Source organism: Siphateles boraxobius, unplaced genomic scaffold (assembly GCF_051911475.1).
Source record: "Siphateles boraxobius isolate OS27281-9 unplaced genomic scaffold, OSU_SipBor_1 46, whole genome shotgun sequence".
In the NCBI taxonomy this organism is placed as follows: Eukaryota; Metazoa; Chordata; class Actinopteri; order Cypriniformes; family Leuciscidae; genus Siphateles; species Siphateles boraxobius.
Genome location: NW_027509097.1, coordinates 17,501 through 32,137, shown reverse-complemented (window position 1 = coordinate 32,137; position 14,637 = coordinate 17,501). Strand labels below are relative to the sequence as shown.

The 14,637-nt window shown below is 38.0% G+C and overlaps 1 protein-coding gene across 1 annotated transcript in view; it reads right to left on the bottom strand.

Moving 5' to 3' along the window:
• LOC143709654 (uncharacterized) overlaps window positions 1-14,637 on the bottom strand; it is a 40,277-nt gene that overhangs the window by 13,117 nt on the left and 12,523 nt on the right. The window contains exon 9 of the mRNA XM_077200220.1: window positions 6,101-6,144. Within this exon, the coding sequence (XP_077056335.1) occupies window positions 6,101-6,144 (44 nt within the window). The remainder of the gene's footprint in view (window positions 1-6,100; window positions 6,145-14,637) is intronic.

Genomic DNA, 14,637 nt, shown 5'->3' with positions numbered 1-14,637 from the left:
ATTGCATATTCTGTCTGCTACTCTGTTATTTTTTCACTTGCTCCCTTCTTGAGGACAAAAGGAAGGTGCTTTCCATTGCTGTCGCATACTACTGAAAAACATTTCCAAATCTCAGATTTTCCTTTGTTTGGTTTTGTAGTTTTGCAAGTTCCTTTCTTTAATAACAAACTAATATCTGTGGCACTAAACGACATTTTGCCTCTGTGTGATAGGCTTGGCTGTTCTGCGCCTATGACCCACTCGAGAGTTAGCTTCCGACCTTGTGCTTGTAAATCGTTATTATTTTAGTTATACTTGTTGCTTGTGCATTAGATAAATAACGGTTTATTTGTTTCTAATTATTTTATTTTGTTCTATATTTCCCGCAAATAATTTTATTTTCCCGCAACCCGCACACAATAATATCTTGCCGCCTGCACCCGCATTCACCCATCAAATATTGTCCCGCGCCACACTCGGTTGCGCTGGGTCCCGTGGTAGTCCCGCGGGAGTGCAGGTCTCTACGTGACGCCGCTTTGACTGTTGGGAAGAAGTCTGCGGCGGAGCTCACATATCGCATATCGACCGCAAAGGGGGCGCTCGCGAGCACCCTCCTGAAACCTAAAATGACAAATGGGACACCCTACGGTCTCGTGGACTTAACGGCCATTGTAAGTCCACAAGACCGAAAGTGCATATGAAGTGTGATATTTGGGACAGGGCCGATGAGTGCGCTGCTCTAAAATGGGTGAAAAAGAAATCAGTTAATCAGTCTCACACTGAGCATGTGCATTAAACTTAAAGCCTGTTGCCTGGTAACTGTCAGAGAGAGAGAGAGAGAGAGAGAGAGAGAGAGAGAGAGAGAGAGAGAGAGAGAGAGAGAGAGAGAGAGAGAGAGAGAGAGAGAGAGAGAGAGAGAGAGAGAGAGAGAGAGAGAGAGAGAGAGAGAGAGAGAGAGAGAGAGAGAGAGAGAGAGAGAGAGAGATAGAGATAGAGATAGAGATAGAGATAGAGATAGAGATAGAGATAGAGATAGAGATAGAGATAGAGAGAGAGATAGAGAGAGAGAGAGAGAGAGAGAGAGAGAGAGAGAGAGAGAGAGAGAGAGAGAGAGAGAGAGAGAGAGAGAGAGAGAGAGAGAGAGAGTGTGTAAGTGAGTGTGTGTGATGGTCGGAGGACTGGCGGGGAAAGAAACGCAACCTAAAGAATAAATTTATCCAGAGACATTACAGCAGGACTGTTGCTCGCGAGACGCTCTCGACTCGACTCCAGACATGATTTCATGAAACACTGAGAGACGAATGACACCAATCACACAGCTCACTCACAAACACACACACACACTCACAGGACCAGATCAAGACTTCACAACCTGACATAGACATATAAGTGATACAGCTAAAAAAAACTGTAGACCAACATTTTAAAGCCTTTTGACAATTTCAATATGCAACAACTTTTATTTATTTATTGTTTCCATTATTTAAACAAAAAATCAATTTGGAGCCAATTCGATTTAAAATGTTCTGATCAAAAGTAAAATACAGCACACATAGTAAAATTTAATGTTATTTTATAGTAAATGTACACTATTGTTCAAAAGTTTAGAGTCAGTAAGATTTGCTTTAAAAAAAAAGTAATGTATACTTTTATTCAGCAAGGACACTTTAAATTGACAAAAAAGTGACAGTAAAGATATTTATAATGTTACAAAAGATTTCTATTTAAAATAAAAGCTGTTCATCAAATAATCCTGAAAAACTGCATAATGGTGCACAACTGATTTCAACATTGATAATAATTAATGTTTCTTGAGCATCAAATCATCATATTATACTGATTTCTGAAGGATCATGTGACCCTGAAGACTGGAGTAATGATGCTGAAAATTCAGCTTTGATCACAGGAATAAATTCCCTCTGACACGGGGTAAAATTACTTGAATATTGATCTTTTTGTGACATTGTGATGAATGCCGTGCACGAGAGTCTTGTGTCGGGTAATTAGAGTTCATTAACACTCCTGTCTGAGGAACGGCAGGTTTAAAACTTTGACGTCAAACCTGAGAAAGGATGCAATGGATGTTAACAGGTTAATGCACTTTAATATTAATTTAAAATTTTAACATTTGTAACTATAATGCTAAGGTGTTTCTTACAGTCTCAAGCATTTCAACATTTTATTGCAACATTTGAATAAAGCCATGTGGAGACTATAAATAATTGAATTGATTCAAGAAGATGAAACTTTTAAAGCTGAATTTCTTAAATATGTTTAAATCACACAAAAAAACACAAACTAAAAAAATCTGTTGTAATGTTCTAAATGTCACTGAAAAGGTCTAAAAAAAATTATATAAGCAAAAATAGATATATTGTGAATGTTCAAAATATCGTCCAGCACTAGACGACAGAAATAGTGGAAGAGAAAGAGTTGAAGCAGAGGAAAGAAACACACACCAGGGTGCAACATGTAATCAGGAAAGGGCAGAATGATTAGATTCAGAGAGCGGCATGCTGGGAAAACAGGAGCGCCTGTTGAGGAGTGAACAATTCGCATGCATTTACTGATCATCTGTATGCTCACACACACACACACACACACACACACACACACACACACACACACACACACACACACACACACACACACACACACACACACACACACACACACACACACACACACACACACACATCACCGGCTCTCTAACAATGTAAAAACACGCACGTCGTTTTATGCTTTTTCCACTTTTTCAACTTTAGTTTGTGTGTAATGTTGCCGTTTGAGCATAAAAAAAGATCTGCACGGTTACAAAGCTCAAAGTCCACCCCAAAAAGAGATATTTTATTCAGCAGAATCCCCTTTTCAAGAGCTGCAACGAACGGCTCATTTGGGCTACAAAGTATTTTTTCTGGGTTTTTATGAATCCATAATGTTTCTCATTTAAATAATCTCTGCCCTCTGAATATGCAGGAAAGCAGAAGGCCTGGACGAGCTGTTGCTGTCAAAGAGATGCTGCTATGTATTCATATAACTCAAATATGCTTGACCTTCATACAGCTGACGAACTTAGAGTGGGTAAAATTGATTTTAAAAACTGTTCCTGAACATTATAATCCCGATGTTTATCTGTGTGCTGCATATTTGACGGAGAACATCTTCCAGAACCATAATGTAGGCTGCACACAAAAGCTTCTCCTGAAACGGAGCACTTTCCACTTTGTCAGGACAATCTGTTGTTTATGGATCACAGCTTGTAAGTATGTCTTATAATTTGTAGTTGCATCCATTAACAGTTCTAATTATAAGTTTCATGTTGTTGCTACCCTCTCCTGCTAGCCAACATTAGTGTTGATATAGTGTTGTTTACTATAGCTTTGTAAGCTCTCATTTATGCAAGGCTGTTCATCGCTCCTTAGGAAAATGAATCATGTTTTTGAGATCGATTACTGGTTGAATAACCATAGTTTTCAGCCAAATATCATGATTAAATAATGTACAAGAAAAACACACCACTCTGAAACTTCCCGTGAAATGCGTGCTTGTAAAGTCGGTGCATGAAATCCATTCTGGATGCTCCTCTTGTTTGTTAACATTGTCAGGGTCTGAATCGGGTTTGAAATTGCCGCCATCCTTCATATTTACACTAGAGCAGAACTCGTGGTTATGGAGGGGCGGGACATTTCCCGAACACACGCCAAGCGCTGCCAATAGAGTGGTGTGAGTAAGACATCACTTTGTAGGTCAAATCGTGGATGCGAGTTAGCATATTAGCAGTTCCATAGTCCCTAAGTCAATGTTGTTTTTGTTTTGTTTTTTATGGGATTTTGGTTAAATAGCTGAAATAAGGTTTGTGGTGAACACAAGCTCAAAACACTTTCAAGTTGTGTTCATCTGTGATAATTATCTTGATGGACAAAACGTGCAAGTATCAAACTTTTGTTGGTCACAGAGCTTATTTTTAGCGATAATCCAAAAGCCTAGGGGAAAATCCTGTTGGGTTTTTGTCGAGGGAACCAGCGTGATGCTAACTGCTGGTTGGTCTACAAAGTGATGTCATACCTGCTCAGCTCTATTACTACACACTGGGCCAGCTGACCAATCACAGCACATTTCGTATTTCAGAGGGAGGGGCTTCATTGAAAACAACGTGTTCGGGACTGACAGCAGAGAGAGGAGCAGTAATACTGTAAAAAATAAGTTTTTTTGAACAATCAAGCATGAAAGCATATTCGAGTACACCCCCAAAAACAAAATCAAGACTTTGTAAAAGGGCATAATACGACCCCTTTAAACTAACGTGTTACCATACATTATAAATCGCACTGATGTGAAAAGACACGCATTATACAAAAATATTTTACTGTTCAAACTTCAAACACACTATTGACCAATCAGAATTAATCTATCATGACAGCTATATATATAAATAAAAGCTTTTGCTAGACAACAGAGAGATCAAATGCAAAATAATAGAGATCTGTTTATCATTCTCAACCCAGTGTGTCCAAGACTATCAAGTAATTCTCAGAATTTCAACAGAAACTAATCTATGGCAGCCAGCTAGACACAGCAACAGTGGATGTATATAAATAATGTTCAATGCACCATAGAAACCTAATCTTTCAGCTCGCAAGGCATAAAAACACATGTACAAGATCCCAGAATCAAAGTTTGAGCCGCTGGATGCGAATGAAGTGGCGTTTCTCTGCTGCGCACTCGTTCATGAGCTCAGGGAGGGACGGGGAGGCTATTTTGGGAGCTGCAGTAGGTGTCTGTGGGTTCACCTTCGCTCAGGATGCGAACGGGACCCTTTCAAGAGCGTTCTGGCGTGTGTGTGTGTGGGTGCGTGGATGAGAACAAGGTTAGGGCTCTGTGTGTGTGTGTGTGTGTGTGTGAGAGAGAGAGAGAGAGGGGATGAATTCATATTGTCAGAACAGAGCCGAGCGGTAACTATGCAGCGGTATCCATGGAGCCGTAACCATAGCAACGGCGCTCGGAAAGCCATGGTCTTTAATTGGTGAGTGTGAATATATATAGAGAGAGAATAGCCAGCTCTGACACAATATTGTTTCTAGCAAACAACTCACATAAATGTGGCCTGAAACCTGCTTTTGTTTCACTGTTTGGAACCATTTTCCCCCTGAGACATCTCTCTTGTATCTTTCAGTCGTGTGAACATTTACAATGGCAATCACATCAAAATAATTACAGTTATAAAGCATCACTATTAAACAATGAATTTACTTTCCAAGCCATCAAACATGCACTCGGGCGTGCCATACCATAAAATGGACACATATATCAATCTGATAGACTTGCGCTCAATATCTAGACACTACAAATTCATAGACCTAAATTTAAGATGTAGGATTATGTATTTGAAATGCATATACAATTTCCATTCATATGCATTACACATATTTATCATAAACTTAATGTGATGCATATTTGTCAGTCATGCATAAAAGAAACGGGTATGAATTCTGTAATATTACTAATAAACCGAATGCTTTAATTTATCATCAGTAAATCCAATTGGTTTCAATTTTAACAAGCCAAATATTGCTTGAATATCCACAGCTAGCCATATTTTAAACATGTTCATACTTTCATGTTCAGATTTATGCTGATTCTAAGCAGTTTGAATAAATGCATTTTGAAAATATGAATATTAAAATAAAACCAAATAAATGCAAATACGCTGTGATTTTTTTTAAGTGTAGAGATCCCGTTTCAATAAATATGCATCACATTAAGTGTATTAGTTTGTGCATGTTAAAACTGTGTGGAAATATTATATGCAATTCAACTAAATTGAGGCCTAAATATTAGCAAGAGCAAGAGAAAACAAACAAGAACACTTTGACAGATGCTTGGAAATGCAACTTTTGCATGAGCAAAAACTGTAACTGTATATATATATAGTTGCAGATTTTACAATAGTGACAGTAACTGCGCTATTTTGGAGGAAACTATGGCAACCATGATAATGTGTTCAGTATGGGCAGTCAGAATTAGTTGACTCATGTTTCTATGTGGGTAGTTTGGTAGTAGCACATCGCATCTACTGTAAAACCTTCCAGTTATCAGTGAAGCAGGAAGAAAACACACTTACATTGTCCACTGCAGCTTTTCATTTTTAATAGAGTTGTACAGGGCCTGCGGAAAGAATGAGAGAGAGAGAGAGAGAGAGAGAGAGAGAGAGAGAGAGAGAGAGAGAGAGAGTACAGTCAGTAACACTCACACCTAAGCTGTGAATGACTGAGTTTGGTTTCAGAGGCTGCGTATGAGTTGCATCATATATATTCTGCTGTAACTGGCTTCATAATCAGGCCGTGAGAGATGACAAAACCCCAAAATAAACACATGTGACTCAAACACAGTTGCAAAGTCATTCTGATCATACCTAAAAATCAATAAAGCATTAATTTAACTCTACAACCAAAAATCTAAACTTTTTCCATTTTATATCAGCAAAAATATCAATAAATAAAACAGAAATATTATATATTAATATAATATAAGAAAGGCAAAACATTTTTTTTATTAAATTTAAAAAGAATATAAAAATTTTAAATAAAACAAAATCTTCTCATTCAATGCAAGAGATTATTAAAACAGAATCACAGAAGGCAGTTTCCTGCTGATGATTAGCACTTCATTGACACATCATCAGTGTAAATGACGAGTGTGTGGACGTCAGTCGTAAAACACCTGCGTCACAGCGAAATCCTGTCTTAGCCAATTCATTATCTAAACTGAGTCAAAGACTGTCCCTATATATGATAAAACCTCCATATGAGAACATTCTCAATGATAATGATTCATTAATGGAATGTGTGATTTAGATTTTTTTAAATTCTAAAGAATACAAAGTTATGGCTTGGGTTGGGGATAATAATGAGATTTATATAAAAGCAATAAAGTCTATGGTATGTTCTTATTTATATGGTAAGATGAACATGCATGTGTGAGGCTCTCTAATAAGCATATAATATTCACTCTATATGTCCTTTCATCTAAAAACAAGAAACCTCAGCATCAACAGCTAATAATCTCTCAGTCCCTCAGGACAAAACAAACAGCCTCAGCTCAATGTTCATTTCAAACACAACTTCAGCTGCATTCTTCCAAAAAGAGCTTCTCAATGTGTGTTTTAGCATCAATGCCATAGAGGAACCCTTTCTGGTTCCTCAAAGAACCTTTCAGTCAACAGTTTTAATAATCTAGAAAAATTAGATTTTGAAGAATGTTGGTAACACGGTTTTCAGGGATAATAATTTTTTTTAGCAGGTATTGCATGTGGATGTATATTTAGACATTAATTAAAGACTAATTTCTGTCACAGTATAGAATGCAAAACATTTTTTTTTCAATGATGTTGAATCTTCTGGCTCAACTACCTAGTAACTGGTCTGAGCGTTTGATCTCCCTCTCCCTCTCTCTGTGTGTGTGTGTGTGTGTGTGTGTTTGTTTGTTCAATGGCTACCATCAAGTCTTCTCCTAAATATCATATCTTCTTTTGTGTTCAACAGAAGACAGAATCTCATACAGGTTTGGAACAACTTAAGAGTGCGTAAATTATGACAGAATTTTCATTTTTGGCTGAACTATCACTTTAAAACAAACTCAGAATTGTGTCAGAACAATAGTGGAGAATTATGTTTGCATGGCCTTGCATTGCAATGACCATGTCATTTTTTGGCCTCTGGGCAGCAAACATGACAGATGATCAGATGAGTGGTAAAGTGAAGCGAGTCAGGGTTACCCTCTTCCTCTTGCGGGCCTGCGGGTGGTTCTTTCCATCTTGAGCTTTTCCCAGGAGGTCCGGGAACACCAGAGGTTTGAGCGATCGGGATCGGGGCGTCCGCGGGTAACGGAACGGGTCCATCATACGGAAATCTCGCCCGTATCGGACCGAGCAGAGTGAACGTGAGCGTAAGCGCCCGGCCGAGTGCAGACTGTTCACTCCAATCATGCTCGGGAACGCAGTGCACTATGGGAAACTATTCACTCCAGGTGGGGTTTAGATCTCGAAGTGAGTTCTCAGAAAAAAATGTTTGCAAAAATATCTTCAATATGAGAAGCACATGATAAAACCCAACATGTCTTCTTCCACAAGGCGATGAGGTAACTCCAAAAGACAAAAACAGATACAAAAATCCAGATTACAAATAACGGAATATGACCTAATCCAAGTGCTTAGATAGATTGATGAGAAAAATAAGTGTAAATGAAGTGTAATAAACAAGGCAACAGGGAGTCTGTGACCATCTGTAGGATTCACAAGCGGATTTCAACACACTACACGTTACGTTTGAAAGACGCTGCTTGGGGAAACAGAAAAAAACCACGGAAACCAGAGTGTGTTAGAGCAAAATAAAAATGACAGTGATCCTGAAATGTACAATATTTCCCTCGCGGACATTGAACACATGTAGCAGTCACTCACAAACACCATTGGGCCAACTTCTACAAGCTACACATTGCCCATGCACCAGCGATGCCACACACACACACACACACGCCACAGATGGCAAGCAAAGCTTTCAGAAGTGTGAAAGAACAGCCAGGATCCGACAGATGGAATGAGGCGAACGGAAACCGGGATAAAACATGAAACGCCCTCACAAAAGCGAGGCGGTCAGCTCGTCAGACACACACAGCAATCCCCACACCTGTACCGCTCCAGACGATGTCCCAGATTCAGCACACACAATCCCACATGAAGAATGTTACGGATCTGTGAGCCTGTTGCTCCTGAGATTCAGATGAGATGTTCAGGTGGATGCGTTTTCTTCCGTCTGCAACCAAACGGTTTCAAAAGATGTGCATCCCTCCTCTTTGCATTCGTTTATCTGTCAGTCCATCTGGGATCCATCTGTCCTGTAGAGCTGATGGATTTTATGGTCCGTGTGTGTGTGTGGATGCGGTCTTTCTCTGGCCGTCACAGTCACAGGTACGTGTCCACGTATGATCTGAAAATGTCACCGTCCTGTATGTTCTGTGTGTCTGCCTCCTGCTTTATCTTTCAGGCTCGCAGATGGAAAGTCTCTAAATCTCAGAGACTCGAAGGAAGCTGAAGCTCTCTCGCTCGCTCATTCTCTCTCTCTCACTCTCTCTCTCCCCCCTCAGGTTTCAGGCAGCCAATCACAGCGATCCAACACACACACACACACACACACACACACACACACACACAAGCACACACACACACAAGCACACACACACGCGCGCACACACACACGGCTTGCTTTACTTTGAATGCTGATTAACATTCAGCATTTGTCCTCAGAGGTGGGATAGAGAGAGAGAGAGAACATGGAATTATGGGAGAGAGATGAACACAAAGAACATCATAAAACTACAAGTGTGACTGGAAAATATTCTATAATAATGTAGCCTATAAAAAAGCATTGAGACGAGACGGGATATAAAGGGATGAAGCTAATTAAAACACATCCAGATCACATTTCACACCAAAATAAAAAGAAATATTCTATTTTTTTTTTTTGCATTACAGAAGAGAGATTTTTTTTTGGAGTGAAATACAGTATGACCTTCTTCGCCAGTTTTATCAGATCTAATGTGTGTGTGTGTGTATATATATATATATATATATATATATATATATATATATATATATATATATATATGAATAACTGTAAAGAGAAGCTTTTTGTAATTCTTTTTACATATCTTTGTTATTTATAAAAAGTATAAATTAGGGTAAATTTAGATTTACTTTTTGCCCTTATAACAGCTACAACATGCATTCGAAATATTGTTCATTTATTATTCATCTTCCTGTTATACATATTCAAAACAGATCTTGGGCAGAATTCATCTGCATTTTTATAGTTTTAACATCCTAAAATATTATTAAAATTTAAATTGTAATATCCAAGACTACAATTTTATTATCTGTTGTGTAAAAAGTTGAACAAAAAAAAATGTATATAAATTTTGAAATCAAGTTAATTTCCCTTTTGATTTACTGACCGTAGCACTGGAGCAAAATGAACAAAACCTGACTATCAGGTTCTCCAGGATGATTTGAGATGTTTCAAAAAACATCAGTGGAAACAAAAAACCTCGAAAATATTAAATGAAAGTAGAAGCTATTTAAATGAACATTTCCTTTCACAATCTTTACTCAAAATTCACTGTAACAAATAAGAAAAAAAAAATTGCATGGTTATTTCTGATAACCTCTGAGCAATAATTGCTCTGGACTGGGATAACTGTGCAGGGTTGGATGGATGTTTGAGTGGATCAGTGCAGGACACAGAGCGATTACCCGCTCAGTCTCAGCACAGTGAGTTGGCTCAACAGGAGAAAGCTAATTGTTTCCACTCTTCGTCTGTCGTTATCTCACTACACAGACAGACTTGCACTAAAATGGGTCGCTGTCAACCCGTGACCACCCAATCAGTGCCAGGGCCTCGGTCCCCGCCCCTCTATCGCCATGACGACGCACTTCAAGCACTCTTCATGACCAGCGTGTGCAAAAGCCCACAAGCAGCCCACGTGTGAGAGACGCAGCTACAAATGCATCGTCTTTCACCGCCGCACTCAATAAATGCCTCCTCCGGGGCACACAGGCACAAAATCTTAGCAATTGACCTCATTTTCCACAACAGATGTGACTGAATATAAACTCACAAAGCATAAAACAACTTTAAATTAACAAATACATGTGCAAAAATACTCTTGGATGGTGCCCACTATGGTGTAAATAAATTCAAATAAAAAAACACACCCACATTGTTAACATAATAGGAACATGTACAAAAAAAAAAATTTGAAAACAATATATATTATAATAAACAATGAAATAAATAAATAAAACACACTCTAAATATAACACACACACACATACTATATAATACAACCATAAATAATATTTATTATATTTACATTTATATTTAATTATATTTAAATGTATTTAAGAATGTATTCCCCATAAAATAATATAAACATAAAACAATATAAAAACATAAATAGCAAATAAAATTAGTAAATATTAGTTAATATAAAAGGTATATAGTAGCTTCGTAAATAAATAAATCTACACTCTAAATATAACAGGACCACAAAATGATTTACAAATGATATATATATATATATATATATATATATATATATATACATATATATACACAAATTATATACCCTAACCCAACACACACACACACATACATGTGTATATACACATACATAAGTTCATTTATTATATTTTATTTTATAATAAATAAATAAAACAAGCCACAAGAACCCATGGTTAAAGAATTAGGCTATTTACAGTTTCGATGGTGTCAAGCAACATGCCATATCAATATAATCTTTATGATGTGTGATCAGTGGTGTGTGTGTGTGTGTGTGTGTGTGTGTGTGTGTGTGTGTGTGTGTGTGTGTGTGTGTGTGTGTGTGTGTGTGTGTGTGTGTGTGTGTCGGCTTTGAAAGTTGCTCATCCAATAAGATTTCAGAGCCAAAACAATCAATTTTATAATAAACAATAACCGTTCATGCAATAATTAGCACCCCACAATAACAGCTTTATATGACAATGTGTGAGTGAGATGTGCTTATATAAGCTGCCCTGCTCAGCTGTTGAGTTTAAATGAGAGAAAGAGCGAGTAGGAGGAAAGAATGCGAGAACTGATGTTGCGAGGGACAGAGAAAGGGATCGCCGAAGGGAAAGAAAACTAAAAGAGAGAGAGAGAGAGAGAGAGCGAAAGTGAGGTCGTCATAAGAGCTATAGAGATTGTTTTAAAGCACTTGGCATGAACAGCAAGAGCACAGACTGATATCCATATCTTCTCGTCTTTTCATTCGTCTATCGCTCTTCAAACTGCTTCTATCCCAGTGTTTTCATCAAGAAGATGAAGACTAAAACACAAGCAGCTCCTCAGATAAACCTCACTGCTGTGGCTTTATAAGAGCACAGAGATTTCAAAGCACTCATGCCATGAAAAACAGGATTTTCCGGGCTTTTCTACAGTCACAATGTGATCCCGCTTCACAGAAAAGGCCATGTTGAAGGATGGGTCAGTGCAAACCAGACTGGAATTGTTCAGAATAGCATACTGTTATAATTCTCTTTCCATTTCTGAGTATTGTATAATGTGCGTATTGTATAAAACTGTTCCGCATGAAATTTGCTGAATGCATTTTGCAAAATGCACAACGACCTTTCACTTCCTGTGTGAAAAATACACCCAAATGTATTAAGTAGTAAAATCTCATTCTTGATTCATTATTTTGTCTGACTGACTAATGTTTAATCTGAAAAATAAAAAATAAATAAATGCGAAATACTGGACGATGGTTTATAAAAACAATAGTGTTCAAAAATAGTAGTCAGTATGCAGTGAAAAGTATGGTCGTATTTGAAGACCACAGGCTGACATTATGCAAATTTGTTACATTGTTAGATAGTTATGTTCCGGAAGTGAGACTGGAATTGCTGAAGACTCGTTTAGTTTCTTTTAGGAGACAATAGTCAAGTCAAGTCAAGTCAAATATATTTATATAGCGCTTTTCACAATACAGATTGTATCAAAGCTGCTTCACAGTATCAATCAATACAACTTAACAATGTTTGTTTATTACTGGAAAAAAAAGGGCAATATTTGTCATGCACTTTGATCTTTAAAACTTTGCAGAGCTTTTACATTCACAAAGAGCTATATTAGTAAGTATTCAAAAAAGCATAATAGGGCCATTTTAAATGATTGTAGTTCTTAATTGCCTTTTCCTTTCTTAAAAGCTAGTTAAATGAGAAACCATCACATATAGTTGAATCTCACTGAATCAAAATGAGATTTTTTCGTCTTGGCCTCTTCAAATGATGCTTTAAATGAAGTGACCATCATCAGAGTCCAGCTGCAGCTTCTCTCTGCCAGAGAACACACAGCCCAAAACTAATCTAAGCCTCGTTTAGCTCATTACAATTAACTCAAGAACTCATCTGATTAGCTTCAGAATGTGCCTGCAGGGTTAATGAATGGATGCAAAACATCCCCAGTTTCCTACCAATGACATTACAGCGCTAATCTAATAATATAAACCAACAAATGACCTACTAAAGAGTCATCGCTTCCCACCGGGACACAAATCTCTCTTGCTTCAAATAACAAACAGATTTCTTTCATATTTTGGTAATAATAAATTGGGGGAAAATGTCATACTACAGAAAAAAACCCAAAGTATGTGATGTATGTCCCAATAAAGTGTAGGATCATGCATAGATGTGTATGTAGGCATATGTTTGCGTGTGTGTGTATGTATGTGTATGTGTGTATATATAGTTCTTTCCTTTGATTTTAGTATAAAATATGTCTAGGACATTTCTATTATACATTTATAGGTACTCAAAAAACTTTGCACATTTGCAATTTATTTTCAGATGAGATGTCAGAGTGAGGCATTTTAACAGGCCACTTTGAGCATTTTACCCCTCTTTAAAGTCAGCACGGGATGGTCCTACACTCAAGCTGCAGGTGTGTGATTGAGGCTTGTAATATATGAATGTCTGGAGCTGTAGAAAGGGTCTGGAATACATAATCTGATATTGTGGACAGCAGAGCAGAGTTTCATCACAGGAAAGCTGAAATCGCTCAGTTCTCATCAGGACCATAAACCTGCTACCATGGTGACAGTGAGTCTGGCCTATAACAGGCGTTGTGTGTTCACTGACAGCCCTAAACCCTTCAACAAAGGCCCAGGAGCAATGTTAAATATCCTTCGAGCAGGAACTGATGCAGACCGACAGCAGTGATTGACAGATCACAGTTCCCTCTGGACAACATCTCTCTGCCTTTTCCAGTGCAGCCTTCCATTAAACGCTGGCTTTTTTATTATTATGTGCTTTCTCACAAACTGAGATAGGGGGTCAAAATTATAGTTTGTAATACAAATATATACAGAGCAGTTTAATCATGATTTCAAGCCACAAGACTAATAATCTCAGAATTTCAAACGGATTTTTAGATTAGCGTTTAAAGAGGAATCATGAAAATCTGACTTTTTCCGTGTTTGAGTGCTATAATCGAGTCCCCGGTGCATCCACCGACCCAGAAAATGTGTAAAGTGAACACTCAGTGTCTTTGTTTCGGTAAGCCTTTCTCTGCAAGCATGTCAAAAAATAAGCCGATCAGATTTCGCTCCCCTTCTGACGTCGGAAGAGGATCTTATTATAATATTACCGGCCCTTAATCTGCACGTTTCCACAAACGGACCCGTCATTTGGTTTTCACAAGCGACAACAGTGTAACCAGTTCTAACACTGTGGAAAAAGTTAGAGCAAAGCATGCAAACTGTTCTGTCGTTCCGGCACAGACGAGCACAAAACACTATTCGAATAAAACGTGTCACATCTGTCTTATAAAGACCTCAGGGAACTGTGTCAACTTGTGTAAAAGTTAAACACGTCGATGGGATGAATCAAATTCACAACAACTGCATAAATATATCCACTAACCATTCAGAAACGAATCTAAAATGTTGTAACCTCTTCTGAGTCTCTCTGTAAAGCTGCACTCGCTACTGGTTATTTCTGAGATTATTTGCGTTTTGTTATTGTATCCGAAGCTCATGTAAAGGCTCCGCCCTCTTCTGAACGGAGGCGGAGCAGCAGCTCATTTGCAT